Below are 22,072 nucleotides of genomic sequence, written 5' to 3'. Positions count from 1 at the left end.
GACTGAGATAAATGGAGTATAAAAGAAATAAGAGAACTGAAGTGGAATCGGCATGTGAAGGGCACGGGAGATGACAGTTGGGTTAAGAAGTGCTAAACGATCCAGTGGAAGGTACTTGCGAAAAATCAAAGAAGACATGGGAAGAGGCGGTGAATGTTAATCCCAGGATGTTGAACCAGAGAAGATGACAAAAGATTGTAAGAAGTGACGAGACACTGTGCTGAAGAAGATCTGTGCAAACCAAGCAAGAACGAAAAATGGATGGATTGACAACAATGATGATGATGGTGATGATGATCATGAAGCAGAAGTAAATGATGTTGATGGTGGTAATTAAATTCTTATAGGGAAAGTTCACCGAAGAAAGATGGATAAATAACAAGTTCACTGTACTTTGATCAGTAGCAACTGGTGTTTTAAAAAAATAAATTTACGGAAATATTTTAGTAAAAGTTTCTTAAGAACTAGACAAACAAGGGATGGGGAATCTGCATGCTAGGAGTTTACTAACATTAATTGAGCATCGGTGGATTGTATGGAATAAGAAATGAAACTAAATGAACCAAAGAAATATTAATGCTACTTAGTATATGATTTTAAAGACAAACATGCCGTCGGTTTTATCTTACATTCAACCAGATTCTCCTTAATCTAATCAGTGTGCGTGTTATATTGGATTACAGAATTCATAATCAGCATGTTGGTGGAATACTAGAGTAAAAAGAAAAACCGGGATCTTAATATGAACAAAACAGGCTTGGTGACTTGTGAAAAAATAAGACATGCTACTGAAGTTCACGTTGTTTTTATAAATGTACTGTCACATAATTTAAGAATGTGACGACAAATCTGAGACGCTGCACAAAAATTGATGAAAAGTTGCTGATAATGACTTAAGACGGGTATAAGTGACATTTAGACAGCAGAGAAATGACCATCGACCGGGTTTTTATTTACCAAACAGACAGGGGTAGGTAGGTGCATAGGAACTCCAAAGTCAGCAAGTGGATCTATCGTTCGATAGAATGCAACGTGTAAATTGAAGAGATACATACCAGTAAACGAACTAATTAAGTGATATCAAGACGTATAAGGAAAGTAATTAAATTCCTGTACATTAGGGCGTGTGTGTGTGTGTGTGTGTGTGTATCTGCGCGCGTGCGTGTGAAAGTGCAATGTCCATTCTTAAAATCGCACACATAAGATATTTTGATATACAAATGAAGCTTTTAAAAATATAATAATAATTAATGATGCTTTCAAGTATTAGTCTTCCAAAAAAAAATTTAGAAAACAAAAATTGAAGTTGAAGAAAACTCTTACCGTCACAAAGACAACGAAGATGAGTAGTGCTAAACGCGTGTTTGCCAAAGTATTTGCCATGATGATATATTCAAATCGGGAGGGAAAAAACTCCTAGATGTCCGGTTGCTGCAACTCCAATGTTTTAATGAGATGCCTATGTAAACATTACAGGAGAAAATATGGAGAGGGCCCCCAAGTAGTAACGTTGCGCCAGTGCACAGTAGTAGTGTATCTAGCGTTTTGTTGAATGAGCTTATTGTTGAATGAAGCGTCACTATTCAAACAGCTTGGCCACGTTAATGCGCAGGCGCACTGCTTATGACACGTCACACCTTAATCGAAGAATCGCATTGCACGAAGCAACGTAACACGTAGTTGACACGAAGTATTTCCTTAGATTTCTTCAGGTTTCTCATTGTTACCATATGTTTTTTATGATAATTGTTAATATATGTCTTTATGTTTATAGAATCGTATACATTTCTAATAATTGTTTGCGTTTCTTTATATTTTGCATGCATTCACTCACACAGTTTTCGGGTTTGTTTACATTTACATATCTATCGTTTGTCTGTTATGATCACAATAAATATTTGCAATAATATTCCTAGAAAACCGATGGAGCATACTGGAAATATCAAAATGCAAGCATATATAGCGTCACAAATGTATCTTGGATATTTTACAGACCTGTTTAATGTTCTGAAATGTGTGGGAAAGTTATGAACAGCAATTGTTGGCCGGCTTTAAGACAAGTATAACTACTTTTAGAACGATTCAACAGCGAACCCAAATCAGTGTTTTCTGTTGAACAATAAACGTTATATTACTTTTACTTAAAGCGTTGAAGATAGGACTTTTTTTTCCCCATTTCACTTAATTCTATTTGAGTTAATCGCAGCCACACGTTACATTTTATATGTTGCTTCTTTTTTTAGATCGCCACTTTTTTTTTTAGTGTGTATTTTTGCTAGACTTTGTATCTTTCACTATATAGTTTTGTGTAAGTTGAGTTATTTTGTATGATTGGTTATATGTGTGAGCGCACGCCTCTCTTATAATTTCTGTATTTATTTAAAACACAAAATATAACAAACTCGATTTGAGAGTAATTTAACTCCACTTTCCGCAGAATTAAGTAAAACGGAGAAATATGGCATTCCCACAGTGTACCCCACCCTCCAAATTTGTTGCCTCTTAACTTCCAAAGAATGTATACTTTTTAACGAAATTTTCAACAAATACCGCTTAGATACTGTAGATTCAGAGTATATAGGGGTTTGTTGGAAAGAATTTTTCCGGAGTGGGGAGTTTCGAAAAATTCACACGACCGACTTTTGTTACCTTATGACTTCCAGGAAAGTGAGTAGTTTTTAATGAAATTTTTAACAAATACCTTTCAAACGACATAGATTACGATTATAAAAATTTGATGGAAAATTTTTATTCTGCGGGTGGGGAGAGGAGATATGGATCAAGAAGCCCACAAAATTTGGAATTTCTCCGTTTTGACGGGAAGTTTTCCGATTTTGTTTTAACTACAGCTTTTTAAATGATGAGTGGAAAACATCTTTTAATGAAAAAAAAAATTAGAAAATTTGTGATTTCTTTCACCTCATCCAGATCGATTTTGGCCAATACGTGCTTGAAAACTATAGGAGAAGCGTTTTCGGTAAGAAAAAAAGTTAAATATTTTCAAACGAAACGGTGTATGATTCAAGGGAGATTTGGCTGTTGTTTCTAGCACATCCCACGACCACCCTTCTCTTTTCTTTCTCACACACATTAATGTTTTTCAATATTTTGCCCGGCATGCTAACGATTCTACCAGCTCGCTGCCCTGCTTACGCATTTAATATTGATTTCAAACTATGGCACAAGGCCTTCATTTTCGGGGGAGGAGCTAAACCGGTTATATTGACTCCAGTGGTAAACTAGTACTTATTTTATCGACCTCGAAAGGATGAAAAGTAAAGTCGACCTCGGTGGAATTTGAACTCAGAACGTAAAGACGGACGCTAAACATTTTGCTCGGTGTGTAAACGATTCAGTCAGCTCGCTGCTTTTCTTATGCATGTAATACTACGAGTTGAAAAATTTCGATCAAAAGATCCAGGGGAGGTGACTCCAGTTATATCATTTAATTTTTAGAAAAATATATACGATATATTGACGATGCAAATTGGAGTGGATGTGATCTTTTCGATAAAATACTTAGCAATAAATTAAATTTAGTGACGCTAATTATGAATATCAACAATATGCAGATAAAAAACATCGGGAAACATTCTACCAAAATATATACATGTCTTTTATTTTGTCCAGTCATTAGACTGCAGCATCGCCTTGAAGAGTTTAGTCGAATAAACCAGCTCCTATACTTTTTTTACAGGCTTGGTGTTTTTTCTATCAGCATTTTTGTCAAACCGTTGTTTTGCGGAGACGTGAACAATTCAACAGCGGTTGTCAGGCGGTGAGAGAGAGACAAACAGAAACTACACACACACACATATATTTATGGCGGTCTTCTTTCAGTTTCTTATTTCTTTATTGCCCACAAGGGGCTAAACACAGAGGGGACAAACAAGGACAGACATAGGGGTTTAGTCGATTACATCGACTCCAGTACGTAACTGGTACTTAATTTATAGACCCCGAAAGGATGAAAGGCAAAGTCGACCTCGGTGGAATTTGAACTCAGAACGTAACGGCAGACGAAATACTGCTAAGCATTTTGCCCAGCGTGCTAACGTTTCTGCCAGCTCGTCTTCTTTCAGTTTCTGTCTACCAAATCCACTCACAGGGCTTTGGTCGGCCCGGGACTATGTTGTTGTTTGTTCCTTCTCGAGCCATGCCTGGCTCATAAGGGCCAGTTTCCCGGTTTCATTGGCGTATAGGTTCCCCACCTGGGCGGGATGCTGGAGGAAAGAGTGAGAGAAAGTTGTGGCGAAAGAGGCAACAGAAGTTTGCCATCACCTTCTGCCGGAGCTGCGTGGAGCTTAGGTGTTTCGCTCATAAACACACACACCGCCAAGTCTGAGATTCGAACCCGCGAGTCCGCTGCTATAACCACTAGTCCGTGTGTCTCCACGGCCCGGGGCTATAGTAGAAGACATTTGCCCAAGGTGCCATGCAGTGGTACTAAACCCGGAACCATGTGGTTAGGAAACAAACTTCTTACCATACAGCCATGCCAACGCCTGGTCGGATCGACAAGAATCCGATGAGTCCAAGGATTGCATCTTACTCTAATGTTTTGCTTTGGCATGGCTTCTGCGGTTGGATGCCTTTCCTAACGCCAACCATTTTACTGTGTATGCTAGGTGCTATTTTCTTGTCACTAGTACCAATGAGGCCACTATGTAGCCTGTAAATGGTGGGTGTTGCGTCATTATGTTTGATGGGGGGGGGGGGTAAGGTATTAGGGGAAAAGTTTGGGATAGAGCAAGTTCTGGTAGAGAAGTTACATAGCTAATAACAAAGCAGAGAGAGAATGAGAATGAAATGGTGATATCTCCAAAGAGATAGATTATGGTAATGAGGTGTCCAGATGGCACCTCAGGTAGGAGGAGTAGTAGGGGTATGAGTTTGTAAGACTATGGTGGAAGAGATAGGGGGTGTGAGAAAGATAGAGGCAGATAGGCAACATCTGGAAAGACTGGGAAGGATAGAAGGAAGGGGGTACTCGAGTTGGGTGGGGCTAGGGAGATGCGAGCAGCAGGGTTGTAATGATGACAGAGTGAGAAGAGAAATGACATGTTTGTGTAGACTGTAGAAACAAAGTAGAGAGATAGATAAGTGTAGTGCATGAGGAGAGATCATTTGATGATACAGAGAGCGGGATGGGATGGCCACTGTAACGTGGGTGTGGAGAACAATATCCACTGATGAAGAATAGCTAACAAGTGTGGTAGTTCTGGACAGCAAGAGAAAAACGTGGTATCGAGAATGGGAAAAAGCAGTAATGGGAGGGTGATGTGAGGAGGGGATTGGTTGATTGTGAGCCTGTGCGTGTGTATATACATACAATATATACCCACACTTCCAGGAGTAAGTTTTGCCGTGATGGGCAGGTTTTCACGATATCCTACTATTGCTAGATATCCAGGTCCTTTGTCATTTCCTCTGTGAGGCTCAGGGTCTTGAGGTCAGCCTTCATTGCTTCATTTTATGTCTTCTGGGTCTTCCTTGGCCACAGGCTCCAGCTACGTCCAGTGATTTGCACTTCTTTATACAACTGATCAGATCCACACACATCACGTGTACGTATCTGCGCAGTCTTCTTTCTTGCACACATCTGATTGCTCTTATGCCCAGTTTTTTTCTCTCAGCACACTTATACCATTTTCGTGCACGCTTAAATTGCACATCCAAGGGAACATATTCGTTTAAATTTTTTTATTTTTTCTAGTCTTTTTATATCCTCTGCGTTCAAGGCTCATGCTTCACTATCATGTAATATTGCAGTTCTAATGCAAGCATCATACCAGTAGCGGTAATAGCTCCCTGCACTTTCTCCAACACATTTTCCCACTTGCTGCTATACTTTCAAAGCAAACATCTCCCTTGCTGATGACATCTAGATAGCAAAATCTATCAACTACTTCTAGTGAACCATCCAGGCATTTAAGGGGTTCTATCTCTGGAACGTATTGTTCCAGTGCATCTATTGCATATGAAACTTGTGTTCTTTGACTGTCTGTCTGTGATCCCACTGCATATTTTATGTGTACACTGAATGCAACGTATGGAGTTTGTGCCTACTTTTTTTCTGTATATGAAGCAAGGTCATTTCCCTGGGGTTACTTGGACTCTGTTTTCTTTCTTACTAAAATTTGCATTTTTGCTAAGTTTACATTAGAGAAAAGGAATTATGAAGGTCATAGAGAGGATCGTTGCACGATTGATTCGTCGCAGGATAGATCTAGATAAAATGTAGTTTGGTTTTGTGCCTGAAAGAGGTACCACAAATACAATCTTTTTAGCGTTGCTACTACAGGAGAAATACGAGAGTACATCATTATTCTTGGCCTTCGTTGACCTGGAGAAGGCATTCGACAGAGTGCTATGTACAATAATTTGGTGGTCGCTAAGGAAACTAGGCATTGACGAATGGTTTGTGAGAGCTGTACAAACTATGTACAAAGTAAAGCGAGATTTAACAACGACTTCAGTAAGGAATTTAATGTGAGAGTTGGGGGTCCATCATAGTTCAGTTCTCAGAGTAGAGTTTAAGACTGGTTGTCTATGGGAACTCATATACTGATTATCTAGTTTTCACAGCCGAATCTATAGAGGAATTAGAAGAAATATCTGTGAATCTATTGCAAGTTTAGAAACGGCGAAACGTATTAGAATATATGAGTTACACAAATATCAAATTCAAACGTTTGTATCGAAAGAAGGAAAACATTCAGCTAATGACAGAATTTTAAGTTCGGAAATTTTCTTTAAAAAAAAACATGTTTTCGAATATGTTTTTGTTTTTTATTTCTACCTGCAATACACTTTAAATAGACTTCATTTTTTTTGAATAGATCTTAATCTATTTTTCAGATAAACTGACTTTTAAAATTCCAATTAAAGAGCTTTTAAGACACTAAATTCCTAAGAGAAGGAAAGGTTCTAATTTGTAGATGATTAACAAATTTCTTCACTGAATGCATAAAAAAGTGAAATTCTCGGTAGCTAGAGCAATGTCATCAACATACTTTTATACCTGGTAGGTGACATTACAGGCTCTAAAAAGTACAGACTTATCAGGGCCCTGCCTTACTAGGATTAAGTGCTCTCAAATCGTATTAATACCTTCTTAAATATCAGTCAACCATTGGAACAAACAGACTTCAAGGGTGGGTTTTCAACAATGAACCATCTACAGGTCATGAACAAGTTTTTCAGAAACACATAATACAATGTGTGTGTGTCTGTCTGTCTGTCTATGCGTGCGTGCGTTTGTGTGAGTATATGTTTAGACTTTATTAACTGTGAAAACCATCGATAGCCTTGAAATCCCAGCTGTGCTTAAAGCTGTTATTGATCAAGGAACAATGTATCACTGTCATGAAATATTAAGAAAATTTGTAGCCAATGAACATCTTTTATAAGACTTCTAATGAAAACAAAAAGATCGATATTGAAAGAGGATTAAAACAATGGTGTACATTGTCCGAACGCAATCCCGCATTACAAGGCATTTCTATAAAAGTTTGAGCGAGATGAAAAAGAGATAAACATCAAGATGGATTTCTAAGTCATTGCTAATGACCTAATCCTCTTTACAAATAGTTTTCTTAAACTGGAACAAATGTCAATTGAACTGAACATTAAAAGCAACAAAGCGGGACTAAAAATAATTACGAAGAAATCCAAATCATGTTCAACAACCATGCAACAGGTGAAGTCACCAAGGCTAACCATGTCGCAACTGACAAATATATTTCTATTGGACTGTTAAAAGGGGGAAACAGCCATTTAGAAAAAGTAGAAGAATGAACCTAAGCTGGATGGTGCGAATCTGACCTTTGTCTTTACCACTAATGTTAATCATACTTTTCACATCGTTCATCTCCCTCTCTTTGTCGTCACTCTCGCGCCGCTTTTATTTTCTTGCCTCCGTTTTTTGATTTGGAAGGCCATTGCGTTTTTCTTATACAAAAACATCATTAGTTTCCTTGGGTACTACTTTGGTATCTAACATTATTTCTTGTGCCTATCTCTGGATATAACTGCATACGAATAGTGTATAATGCATTATACATATTTCAAAAACAAAAACAAAGCATATTAAAAAATAATAGCGACAAAAGGTAATATCTATCACCACTTAAAAGTGGATGCTGTGTTAGAACACAGAATCTAAGAAAACCTCTTTTAGGGTTTTGTGATACATATAAGCGGAAGGCCGAAATCACGTTATCTGGTTGTCCTGACGGCGACGATGGCAGTGATTGTCTCCTGCTAGCGATGTAAACAAGAGTGCTTATAGGCACCACATAACCATATGAGAGTTTCTCTCATGGTGACTATCGCAGTAAAAAGTTTTGTTTACACTGGGTATAATATGTGATACTTGCGAATCCCCCTCTTGAAGTTACTAATCAAGTAACGTCTTTCTGTTGTATATTCTTTTACCGATGTCCTCCCTATAAGAAAAAACAAATCTTCTCTAAATAGTTTCCTTCTTCGAACAGCTATCTAACAGAATTCTCTTCCTTCTTTTCGTTACCCTCACATAATAGATATTATCTTAATTTTTATGCCGATCGTTTTATGGTTTTAAAAGTTGCTTCTCGCTAGAACTTACCTCCTTTAAGTTTGTTATCCCTGGCAAACTAAGTGATTGCTTGGGGGTTGTTTTGTTGCTATTTGCTGGCCGTTTAGTTGGGAGTAACTTCCAGTAAAAAGATATCTCTCTCGCTAGGCGCAGGCGTGGTTGTGTGGTAAGAAGTTTGCTTTCCAACCACATGGTTCCGAGTTCAGTCCCACTGCGTGGCACCTTGGGCTAGTGTCTTCTACCATAGTCTCGGTCCTACCAAAGCTGTTTGAGTGGATTTAGTTGGTAGAAACTGAAAGAACCCTGTCGTGTGTGTATGTGTTTGTCACCCACCACCGCTTGATAACAGGTGTTTGTGTGTTTACATCCCCATAACTTAGCGGTTCGGCATAAGACTCTACTAGAATAAGTACCAGGCTTTAAAAAAAAGTACTGGAGTCGATCTATTTGACTAAAATTTATTCAAGGCAATGCCCCAGCTTGGCTGCAATCTAATGACTGAAACAAGTATAAGATAAAAGATTGCATCTCGAAACGCGAAATTCCTACAAACTGTGTATATATGCATGAAGCGATTTTCAGCTCTCACTTTAACCCATATTTTTGTTCTTTCTCTCTTTGTCTCCTCCTTCCATCCCTCCCTCTCCTTTCCACTCAGTTTACCACTTCTTTCAATTGACATTTCTGAACTGCGTGGGTAACCAAAAGAGAAAAAAGCTCATGACTAAGCATTTATCTGAGAGATCTTTTCCTAAAAAATGTTTGTGCTCTACTTTCTATTCTTCAGTTTCTTATATTGCTTGTAAAGCCTATGCAACTATTTCCCACTCAGAAGCAGCTAACATTATTTGCTGTCCATTCTCACAATCGATCCTGCATTAGATTAGAAGAGAAAGCGTTATCACATGTCGTTTACTTCAATAAAGTAAATCATCTTTTGATTAAACAGTCTTAATGAAACATATAGATATAGTGTCAGCTGTTCCCAAACAATCCACTGAATTGATTATGTCTTGTTTCTCACATGTATATCTTTATTCTACACCTATAGATTAACTAGTAAGGCAGGTATGACTAAGAAAATCAATTAATTTCATATTTTACTATTGAAAAAAAAATCATTTTTATAGACATCTATATTTTAACAGAATATTGATATCTATCGTTAAAACTAAAATGAAGAAAATTTCAAAATGCGAAATTTTATTATTAAAACCATGCAGAAATTTGTGGATATAATGTCTTGTATGTGGAAAGATATGCGAATTGTGCACATAAAAAGAAAAAAGAATTACTTTCAGTCAGTTTGTTGTGTTAGACTTATGGAACAAACTGAGGACGAATAATTTGACACATAAATAAACATGTTTACACTACAAAACTCCGAAGGGATCACCTTGAAGTTACATTGAATAACGTCAGTTTGGAAATGCGAGTGGTTACTGATAGTAGAGTTATCTTAATTTCAAGGAACTTCAGGATACTCTTTGGGGCAACCAAGACTCCTCCAAAGCTTTAGTAGTCAAATCTACTACATCAACTAAAACTATAAGAAATGCACATACTTATATTTTGAATTTCCTAAACTGTCAATTCATCTTTTACCATCTGTAGCTAGAAAGGGAGTGACGACGCTTTTACGGGACCGGCACTGCTGAATCTACACTGCTTGTGTAGGCAGCTAACTCAAGAGTTGCTCCGGGCGGCGCACACTCTAGTTACGCTATTGGTTACGAAAGAAATTGTTGAACAGTACATATTAGAACATATTCCAACTGTTGATAACAAGTGAGCATCGTCTGTTGTAGTTATACAAAGATTAGACGGAGATTTGTGAATTTGTGGTGACTTCGAGAAAGGCGTTATTCGTAAGATATATTCGGTCTCTTATTTACATCCCAATGTGGATCTTTGCGATTTGAAGGGCAACACTTGTTTTCTTAACGAAACACTTTCAAACTTGGGACACTGGTAGAATGTGTCATACAAAACAACTTTTTCTCTTAGCCTTCTTAACAAAAAATTATACATCGCAAGTTATTTCATGTTAAAGTTGTCGTATTTCTGTAATTTCAACCAATCACTGACGTCTATTCAGCTGAATACAGTTACTGCTGTTCGGTGTCAAGTGTGTTATTCCATGTTTAATTATATCATTATTCCCTAGTAAGGGTTTAGGGTTTTAGGGTTCGGGTTTTAGGGTTAGGGTTTTAGGGTTAGGGTTAGGGTTTTAGGGTTAGGGTTATGGTTATGAGTTATAGGGTTAGAGTTAAGGTTATGGCAAAAATAATCATAACCCTAACCGTAATCCTAAAACTAACCCTAACTCTAAAACCCGAACCTTAACCCTAAAGCTAAAACCAGTACAAACGCACGAACGATGTCATAAATAACAGTGACAAACGAAAAATATACCGCTGATAGTTGTTGTTGACAACGGATAGTTTTTGTTGACAAACAACGGGACTAATTTTATTCAAGGGAAAAAATCCCGTAACACCGTTGTTTATATTCCACGGAGTAATTGTTTTCACCTCAATAGACGTCAGTGATTGGTTGAAATTACCAAAATACGACAATTTTTTTACATGAAATAATTTCGAATACAAAATTTTTTATCTGTTCTATAACACAAAATATACAAGTATTCGAAGTTTAAAAGTGTTTCGGTACCAAAAACACTACATAAAAAAATGTTGCCCGTCAAATCACAAAGATCCCCTAATGTTTAATCCGTCTTTTACACCCTCAAATTCAAACAGATAACGATCTCTAAAATAAATAAAATAACACTCTATTGGTGTTTTGAGATTAACATAATTGTCAGATACCATAAAAACTGGAACTGCTATTTTCAACGGGCAATAACAAAAGATTTTAAGGGACGATATCAAAAATAAAATAATCTACTACAGTGACATATGTTTGGGTACAAATACTAAGAAAATGGGCTTGAAAATAGAGAATAATATTAAATCGACTGGTAGACTCAAGCATTTTGTGAAATGTATCATTAATAGTGGAAAGATATCGCTTTAGCTATATTCCATTTTAAAGGAAATTATTTTTCTAGATAGACGTTTTGTAGCTTTGCACTTTCCCGTAAGAAAGAATTGGGGGGGCCCCTTTTCGAGAACGAATTACAATGGTCGACGTTTGTCAAAATATTTTGAAGTTACACAAATAAAAAAGCTGTTAAATTTGTCTGACATATGTTCAGCAAAGGACATTCAATAATTCAAAATGTGTTCTTGAGAATCCTCTTGTAATGTTGTTAAACACATATATATGTAGTGAAACTACCTCCCGCCATTAGATACAAACTACTATCGCCATTACATACAATCTTCTCATTTAAATATAAATAAATGCGAGCGTAGTAGAGAACCCATTCCTTGTCATCACGTGACCGATCATTATTCGAATCGGCAACTTCTTCGAACCTTTCCCGCCAGAACGCAAACTGACCAATCACGGCCCCTAATAAGGTCACGTGATAGAGTAAAATTCTGAAGCCTTCGGGAGCCAATAGTTTGTTATAAATAGCTTTAACTCGGCAACCAAATTTGTCTCGGTCCAGTTTCTCTTTGAGAACTGTTCCGTGTACCACACGACAGCAGCAGCAGCCAGCGACCACTTCAGCAACTTCGTCCAGCCACGATGACCTCCGCCGTCGCAACATCAGCAACAAGAGTCTACGACTACTATCCAGCATCATCGTCATGACCAACACGATTACTACCAAACAGCCTCTACACCACCAGCGTCAACACGACTTACTATGTACACCAAACCAAATTACCGCGGCACATCTCTCTCTTCGATTCTGTTAGGTGACTCAGCTTCACCACGGTAAATAAACAGACAAGAGTTCTTAAACAGACAAGAAATTCTCAGCCAGCGACGAACATCTGTATAACAAGAATCACGGCCCGGCATCGATGCCACGACATCACAACTAGTGATCAGCTCTGCCAAACTCAGCCAACTCACTTCACATACAGATTCATATTATTGTGTACCCAAGAACTGGTATAATTGTTCACGTGTTATTGACTCTCTTTTTCTCTGCTGTAATATTTCTCATACACACATGTATCACTCACATACACACTTTTCTTTGTATGACGGCCTGTCTTTGATTATGTTCTTATATGTCGCATTCACACTCTCACACAGACATACATCTTTAACGCTATAATAAATATCTCTGTTATTCCTCTTATACGGTTGTGGTCTTTCATTACTGGTCATCTATGTTATCGTCGCATAACATATCATCTATATCATCATCGATATATAATTGTGTGTTCGACCGTGTGACGCGTTTAAATAAAAGGAGTCCTCTGTTTTTCCATTCGTCACCATTTCTCCTTTTATGAGTTCGCACGGTCGTCCCTTACATATATATTAGTGACAAAAGCAGTATTAATATCAAGAGGTAATATTTATTTCCTCTTGTAAGGGTGTTTAATATCAACAAAGACATCATGTTGCCCGTAACTCTTCACTTCATAGAAAATTCCTGCTTAGATTAATTCATGCAAAGATCTTCCAAAGGTTAAGGCTTCCAAAATACTGAAGTGGGTTGTAAGAAATCGTTTCCTGGATCCATAGTTAAGAATCGAAACCGAATCCACATTTTTGTTGATTGTCAGATGCATTTCTGGTCTTTTGTTTTCGACTCTCAGTACTTGGAAATTAATGAAGATGATTTGACCTCGGAGACCTACTGTGTTCGTAGAAAGGTCAATCCTCTATTTTTAGATAACTTACTTTATTTGCCAGACCTTACATAGACCTAATGAGAGGTTTGGAATCTGCCTTCTGACCAAGAGCATCGTGGCCGAATGGAAAAGAGAAGGCCAACACAATTCTCACCCTTTCTCGTTCTCTAGCAGCAAATAATTAAGCTAGCTTCCATCCATTAAGAGTGCGCGAGTACATGACCGTTATCATTTCTCCTAGTACTACTAAACTGCTAACTACTACTAAGCTTTCTGTACTGACCCTGCGTGTGAATAAAAATAATAAATAATATTCCTTCTTTCCGATGTTCTTTATTACGATATTTCCCGGACTTCGAGCAATTTAAACGTAACATAACCTGTTACATTTGGAGAATCCAACGTGATTCGAAACGTCATTGCTTTCGACATCTCATCCTAACTGTAACACAACCTGATGTTACATTTGGTGACTCCTGTCATTACAGGATGATACAGCTAGCGGCATTTGATTTTAATATCATTTATGCCAAAGGAAATTCTATTCTTCATGTTGATGTGCTCTCACGGCTACACTTTAGACTACATCTGCAAGTCGCTAATTCGTTTAATGATGATGATTGCCGCAGTCACAAGATATGAACTGATGCGTTAGGGGAGGACGCCCCCCCCCCCCCGGGGCGGCACTCTTGGGTCTGCTGTAGACAATAAGTGCTTTTTTGTGGGGTCCGGGAGGTGGAAAACGGAAGGGCCGCCCCGAGCGGCACACACTCTAGCTACGCTAGTGGATGTGTTGCATCTTGATTGTCTAGCTTCAAAAACACTGCGTGATCCGATACTTGGCAAAATAATTTCGAGAATAAAACACAATGTATGGAATAATTGCATCAATGCTGAAAGACCTCTTCAGTTTATCAAACTCTAGAAAACCGTATTCTTTGCAATGGCTAGATTATCGGTTCGCCTGAAGTATCTAGAAAGTAAGTCATTGAAAGTGTTCATAGCAATATCCATTTTGGTATTACTGATACACGCAATTGTCTAAAGCCTAATGGACTGAATATTTAAATGCTGTTGAAGACTACATACTATGTACAATAATTATACTCTTGTGTTTTTCTCCGTCACAACATATGAATGAGAAAGGAAAGGATGGTGGCAATGGGGTGATGGAAATTCTACGGTGAAAAGAAAAATCAAACAGCTTTTCAACTCTGTGTGAGTATATGTGTGTATGTGTGAACTAGCGTTCTTTCAGTAACAAACGATGATCGATGTCACATCTCAAAATACAACCACTAGATAAAATTGACAAGTGTATATTAAAAATACACAGTTCATACATGTGCCTAATTTATTTACATTAAGAAATTTATATAATAAATTTTGAATAGGGAATTTTTACAACATCAACTATAAGTCACGGACTGCTTTTAGTTGCTTTAAGTCGTATGAGTTTAGATTGGTTTCCGTAATGGAGAGCGCAATTGAAACGAAACGTCGCTTCGGAAAAGTTCGTATTTACTTGCCAGTTCCCGTACTTAGTCACGGCAAGCTTTATGTGGCCTTAAGTCATACAAGAAGGAAGGTAAACTTAAAAATTCTTTTGAGGGAAACAAGCAGTCAAGGGATGATAGCTGCGATAGATTTTTCACAAAAGATTTGGTAATGATAGAATTATTAAACTAAAAACTTGGTTGGATCTTTTTTAAAACGGGGGCCACATTTTTCATTAACGAAACACTTTGAAACTTGGAATACTGGTAGAATGTGTCATATAAAACATCTTTTTCTCTTAGTCTTCTTTAAAAAAAAAGAAATCCCTAAGTTATTCCATGTTAAAGTTGTCGTATTTCTGTAATTTCAACCAATCACTGACGTCCATTCAGCCGATATACATTAAGTGCCGACTACATAAACAAACGATTCTGAAACAATTCTATCGGTGATAGGGTTAGGGTTAGGGTAAAACAGCAAATTTAAAAAGAAAAAAGCAAAACGAAGCTATGGAAATTAAATACGCTTTACACTGCTTAATCAGCCAAAGGAGTAAATATAAACAACTGAATACTTGTCAGTGATTGGTTGAAATTATCGAAATAAGACAATTTTTTACATGAAATAAATTCGAATACAAAAATATTTTTCTGTTCTATAACACAAAATAGATAAGTATACGAAGTTTGAAAGTCTTTCCGTACCAAAAACACTACGTAAAACATTAATGAAAAATGTGGCCCCCGTTTTAAAAAAGATCCACTTGGTTTTGTACCTTATTTATATATAAAATACTATAATTAGCCGTCATTTTTTACGGCACGGAGCCAGTTAGTCTTATAACAATTCTGCTTGTCATTGCGTTACTTAGACCATCGGTAACGCTTTCACCTGATTAGAGAAAAAGAGGGAGGGATAGTGAAAAATGTATGTTTTTAGAATTGAACTAAGTTTCTTTATATTACCTATCACTTAACACATGCACATAAGTGCAATTCCGTGAAATATTCATGCTTATTTACGTGGCAGATATATACAATTTAACTAAAGGTTGTATCATATGTACGGGATATTTTTTTGTTTGTTTACGGGAAAAAAATGGAAAAATAAGAGTGGATATTTATTTTATGAGTGCTGTGTATTAAATCTATAAAACGGTGCATAAAGTATATTAAGTGCATTAAGTAATCATCGTATTCCAATTTCTTTCACTTTTCAATGAATAACAGATGAACGACTGTTTATACAGACACAACACAGGCTACGCTTTCATATATTTTGGATAAATAACCCAATAAGTTTGCTATCAATTCCGTGAAATGTTCATGGTTTCCACTAGTGCGTACATAAATGTTCCGAATGTGCAGCGATGACAAATTTTCACAATAACAGGTACCATTTGTGGCTTAAAGAGTTAGAGCTTTAGAATCGCCTCCGCACATGTATAAAACCAGTGTTGATGGTATTGAATTGCTACATACTACAGCAAGTGTCTTTTAAGGGTGGAGGCGCATGGGTCAGTGATTAGGGTGTAGCACTCGAGACGTAAGATTGTAGTTTTGATTCCTGCGTTCTCGAGCAAAACACACCATTTCACGTTGCTCCAGTCCGCACAGCTAGTAAAAATTAGTAATTCTGCGACGGACCAGCGTCTCGTTCAGTTGGGTAATGTATACACCACAGAATCCTATTGCACGGAAAGGACCTTTAATCCTTTTCTTTTCTTTTTTAAAAATCTTGTAAGGTTTGCGGGAGATTTTTCCTGTTCTTCATAGGAAAAGCTTGAATGTTAGATGTTAAGAGTAATTTTCTCTCTGAATAGTGTGCCAAATGATTTGATGTTAGACAACCTCCTAAGTATTTCATGCCAATAATTTCTGTTCCTGGCTACATTTTTAAAGAAAAATCTTTCATACCACCTGCAATAAAATCGAATTGCAAAACGAATATTTCAAACAATTAAGACGGAACAAAAAGGCATTCCTCTCCTACCCTAAATACTTTGAGTCTCTTTTGCCAGAATTATTGCTTATTTATCGCACTATTTCTCATGCTAACAGACTCAAAAGTTAAATTTGCGCATCCTTGAACATTCCTGTTCTATAGCTGAGTGGGTGTGTATAAAAACAACAAATAATTCAACATCAGAAACTGCAAACTTGTTGATGCAGCCTGAAAGCAACACTGCTTTCATTTCAAAGCATGAGATTCACAGTTTCGGTTATGCAAACCAAATTAGGCCAAAACTTGAATCTCTTAAGAAAGTGCTGATGGTGCCCAAAGTACGGCTGGCCCTCTGTTGATTTGAGAAGCACCCAAAATAATGATGTGTAACAGCAAGATCAAAATTGTAATGAAAGGATCCTTATGATAAATTTTTGGCTTATCTGAGTAATCAATCTTTCATATTTCAAGACGGGAAGATGTTATAGAGAATATGTTACTGTTAGTGTGAATGAACTCCTCATATATACTCCTGTATATATGTGTGTGTGTGCGCGCGCGTCCCGCGTGTGTGTATCCACTCCTATTTCTCACCTCAAAATAATTTTCCCACCACCTTTTCTCATTCTTTTATTTCTTCTTAATGAAGGACTACAGTCCGAAACGTCAAAACGCTTTCCCTTCTTTTTAAGTGTTGAACTAATAGATCATCTGTGAAAACCTGTTCTCCCATGTTGTTGTTTTTTTTTATCCCTTGTGCTTCCTCTGTGTGTGTGTGTGTGTGTGTGTGTGAAACAAATCACTGTTTACACATTTTCAGTGTTCGATTTAGCTATTTAGTAAAGTGTTTATCCAATTTACTTTAACCCCTAATATCAGGGTGATCGTGTATAGACTGCTCGTTTGGTTTGGTTTTCTACAGCTGGGTGTCCTTCCTATCACCAACCACTATACAGAATGTACTGAATGTATTTTCTCGTGGCACCAGAACAACAGAAATTACTTAATGAGTAGAAATGCTCTTTATCTGTAACAGTAAAAGAGACTTTCGGTATGCTTATATTGAAACTTTTGGTTCATATTCAAGGCCAGCGCTACATATTATGCAAACAATGCGATCGCTTACAGTGCTATATCTGGGGCGCCGCACATATTTTGAACATCAACAATTTTTTTTTTATCCAACTGAAAGCACGAACTCTCAGTAATAAAGCAGTAAAGACGGGTGCGGGATAGTTGAGGTCGAGCAAAAAAAAACATGAGAGTTGTGTGGTATTATGACTTTCTGAAACATGTAAACTCGTGACAGATAACAGACTTAGGATCTTGTTCAAAACGGGGGCACCAGTTTTCATTTATGTTTTATGTAGTGTTTTTGGTACCGAAAGACTTTCAAACTTCGTATACTTATCTATTTTGTGTTATAGAACAGAAAAAAAATTTTGTATTCGAATTTATTTCATGTAAAAAATTGTCTTATTTCGATAATTTCTACTAATCACTGACGTCTATTCAGTTGAAAACAGTTAGCGCTGTAACGGTGTATATCGTATTAATCCCCTAACCCTAACTAGACTGTTAACCCTAACTCTAGAATCCGAACTCTAAAATTGTTACACACATAGATACGCACAGCGTAATTTATTATATAAACAATATATGTGTATAAATTACGATTAAACCGGATGAAATATGTCACAGGGAATAACATTTTTATGACCGGCCAGCAGTAACTCTATTCAGCTGAATAGACGTCAGTGATTGGTTGAAATTACAGAAATACGACAACTTTAACATGGAATAACTTGCGATGTACGTTTTTTTGTTAAGAAGACTAAGAGTAAAAGATGTTTTATATGACACATTCTACCAGTGTCCCAAGTTTCAAAGTGTTTCGTTAGTGTTTCGTTAAGAAAATACTGGTGCCCCCGTTTTGAACTAGATCCCAGACGTATACGTGATGTGCATAAAAATAACAACAACAACAACAACAATAATAATAATAATAATAATAATAATAATAATAATACTATAGATTCCTGTGCACAATTATAGTTTTTGCAACTGCATTTTTCAGCAGGTTAATGAGCGTGATAGGTGATGGGTAAAGGAAATCAGAGATGAATTAAGAGGATACAAAACGCACGACTAGAAACGCACTGTAGAGCACGAAGAGAGCAGACATTGTATGACTGGTCAGTCATTTATTATGTAAGTGTTCCAATATATATCTTTGCGAATTGGGCATTCCTACAAATGTGTACCCCCTACCACCACCGAATTGTTTCCTTATAACTTGCAGAAAAATGAAATTTTGAAATGAAATTTTAAAATGAAATTTTCTACTACTATGCTTCAGGTGGTGCAGATTCTCATTATATTAGAATACGTGCTGAAAAATATTTTCCGAGAGCGGGGTGAGGAGTTTCGGAAAATTCAAACGAGTTGGGTTTTCTTTACTCATAACTGTCAGAAAAATGGGTAATTTTTTAATGAAATTTTCCATAAATACCTTTTGGAGTGTGCAGATTACGATTATATCGGAATTTAATATGAAAAATAATTGGTGGGCTAGTACACATACATAGTAACATTTGTCATATATGTCTACACTATGAAACATGAAATTTCGGAAAAAAATTGTGATGTACATTATTTACATTTGACGGATATTTGTCCTCATCTTGTTTGTTGTTAACACAGCGTTTCGGCTGATATACCCTCCAGCCTTCATCAGGTGTCTTGGAGAAATTTCGAACCTGGGTTCTCATTCCTAAGGTATTGTAGTAACGCCGTGCGCATGCGTAGTCTCATGCATGCGTAGAATTAAACAACCAAGCGTTCCCGCTCAATTCATTCTCTTTCTTGCTGGCCAGCAATAGAGCATGGACGTGTCAAGCAGTGTCTCCAACATTCGAACTCTGGAGACAGTCTCTTTAGGTGTTAAGCTGTCTCTCTACATCTTTCGGACTTACGCTCGACAGCTCGCTCACATCTACATAACAACGTCCCAACAACTATACTCATACACACAGAAGCTGTGACAAGAGCTAAAGATGTATATATTTACCACCTGAATAAATGTTGTTTAAGTTGATAGTCTGGAGTTCAGCGTTCCGTTATATTTCTTAATTTTATATAGGAAAGTCAGGTATACATCTAATGATGTATAACCAATTTTCCTATAGTATTATTCGATGTTGTTATTAGTGTTATTATTATTATTATTATTATTATTCAGGCAGTGACCTGAATAATAATAATAATAATAATAATAATAACAACATCGAAAAATACCTTAGGAATGAGAACCCAGGTCGAAATTTCCCCAAGACATCTGATGAAGGCCGGAGGGTATATCAACCGAAACGTTGTGTTAACAACAAACAAGATGAGGACAAATATCTGTCTAATGTAAATAATGTACACAATTTCTCATCTCTTAAATATAGAACTAAATTGTGATGTGTTCGTATGTACGCGTGCTCACTATTTTGCTTTTCACATCAAATTCTGATATGACCGTAATTTACACGTTCTTTCACTTAAAACTACCCATTTTTCTGAAAGTTATGAAGCAACAAAGCCAACTCATGTGAATTATCCGAAACTCCTCTTCCCACCTGCAGAAAAACTTCTTCACAATAAATTCCGATATAATCAGAATCTACATCACTTGAGTGGAGGCGCAATGGCCCAGTGGTTAGGGCAGCGGACTCGCGGTCATAGGGTCGCGGTTTCGATTCCCAGACCGGGCGTTGTGAGTGTTTATTGAGCGAAAACACCTAAAGCTCCACGAGGCTCCGGCAGGGGATGGTGGCGAACCCTGCTGTACTCTTTCACCACAACTTTCTCTTACTTCCTGTTTCTGTTGTGTTTGTAATTCAAAGGGCCAGTGTTGTCACACTGTGTCACGCAGAATATCTCTGAGAACTACGTTAAGGGTACACGTGTCTGTAGAGTGCTCAGCCACTTGCACGTTAAATTCACGGGCAGGCTGTTCCGTTGATCGGATCAACTGGAACCCTCGACGTCGTAAGCGTCGGAGTGCCAACAACATCACCTGAAGCCTATTCGTAGAAAATTTCATGAAAATATATAGATTTTTCTGGAAATTACGAGGGAACAAAATCAGGAGGGTACACATCTGAAGGAATGTCGCGAATTATTTATTTATCTCCGAATACTAACGTCTCCGTCAATTCATCGCCTTACAATATGAGACTTAATTTTGAAACGCTGAAATGTATTGCAGTACAAGTAGAAATTTTTTTTTTTTTCAACTCGTAAAATCCTTACAGAACAGAAAAATCTGTCAACAACCAGATTTTTCCGCTCTGTAAGAATTTTATCCTCTATATGCTGTTCCATCAGTATTTACGCGTGGGAAAAAATATCTTTTAAATTGATTATGTAATTAGTTGCATTAATACAACTTCAATTTCAATGTAAAATGCAAATATCTATATAAAAACAAATATTCTCAGAGGACAAGAAACATTCACGTTCAGGGAATCTGTTTTTTACTTCCGCCTTATTTACACTTCGTAATGTATTTTTTATATTAACTAGAAAGATATATTCTTATCACTATTTATGCATGTAATGCTTATTCTAGGCACCCACAATGTATTGTTTTGCTTTTCTTACTTTACGGCAATTTGTTCTCTTTTTGCTCTCTTGAAAATCAAATAGATCAGGACCCGATTTGTTCCGCTTTAAGAAACCAGAGAATATCTAGTATAAGAAACACATGGTAGATATTTATGTACATCATTCATATACTTGATTATCGATTTTTAACGTCAGCATAAGGCCTGAAAGTTTAGAGGAGGGGCATTGTCCATTATATCGACTACAGTGATTTACTGATACTTTTTTTATGGACTCCAGAATTATGAAAACCGAAGTTGATCTCAGCGTGATTTGAACTCGGAGCGTAAAGGGACGTAACTAAGCATCGCAGTCGCAAGACATTTTATCCAATGATCTACAATTCTCCCAAACCACCGCCCCTAACACTTCAGCCAATCTACTGTCATTCATATCTGTGATTATTAAATAAATACAATATTAATATTAAGTCAAGCAGAAAGTAAACTTGACCAAATGTTGCGCAGAGGATGCAAGGGAGATAATTAGATCTATCATTTGGTTGGAGAAGAAATTCTACTTTTAACACTCCAAAATAACAGCAAGCAAGAAGAAACAAATTACTAACTTTGAGAAAATATGGGACTGTTAAATTCTTCACGGTAAGTTGCATTACAATTATAGGAAGTGTTCACTTAAAATATTATATATATATATATATAATTTCCTT

General features: G+C 37.0%; 2 protein-coding genes across 3 annotated transcripts in view; one reads left to right on the top strand and one right to left on the bottom strand.

The window, feature by feature from the left end:
• Positions 1–1,603, bottom strand: part of LOC106879394 (protein disulfide-isomerase A5) — a 69,065-nt gene extending 67,462 nt beyond the window's left edge. For both annotated transcript variants that reach the window (XR_016241427.1, XM_089350516.1), the window contains exon 1: positions 1,324–1,603. Coding sequence is in view for 1 of the 2 variants with exons in the window: in XM_089350516.1 (XP_089206642.1) it covers positions 1,324–1,383 (60 nt within the window). In the remaining variant the exon portion in view is untranslated. The remainder of the gene's footprint in view (positions 1–1,323) is intronic.
• A 19,003-nt stretch (positions 1,604–20,606) lies between these two features.
• Positions 20,607–22,072, top strand: part of LOC106883114 (arylsulfatase J) — a 30,010-nt gene continuing 28,544 nt past the window's right edge. Inside the window, exon 1 of the mRNA XM_014934011.3 lies at positions 20,607–22,004. Coding sequence (XP_014789497.1) covers positions 21,982–22,004 — 23 coding nt within the window. The 5' untranslated portion in view covers positions 20,607–21,981. The remainder of the gene's footprint in view (positions 22,005–22,072) is intronic.

The sequence above is a fragment of the Octopus bimaculoides genome, chromosome 4 (genome assembly GCF_046866305.1).
Source record: "Octopus bimaculoides isolate indiv1 chromosome 4, ASM4686630v1, whole genome shotgun sequence".
Lineage (NCBI taxonomy): Eukaryota > Metazoa > Mollusca > Cephalopoda > Octopoda > Octopodidae > Octopus > Octopus bimaculoides.
The sequence above is the reverse complement of the archived record's forward strand: the minus strand, read 5'-3'. Positions and strand labels throughout refer to the sequence as shown.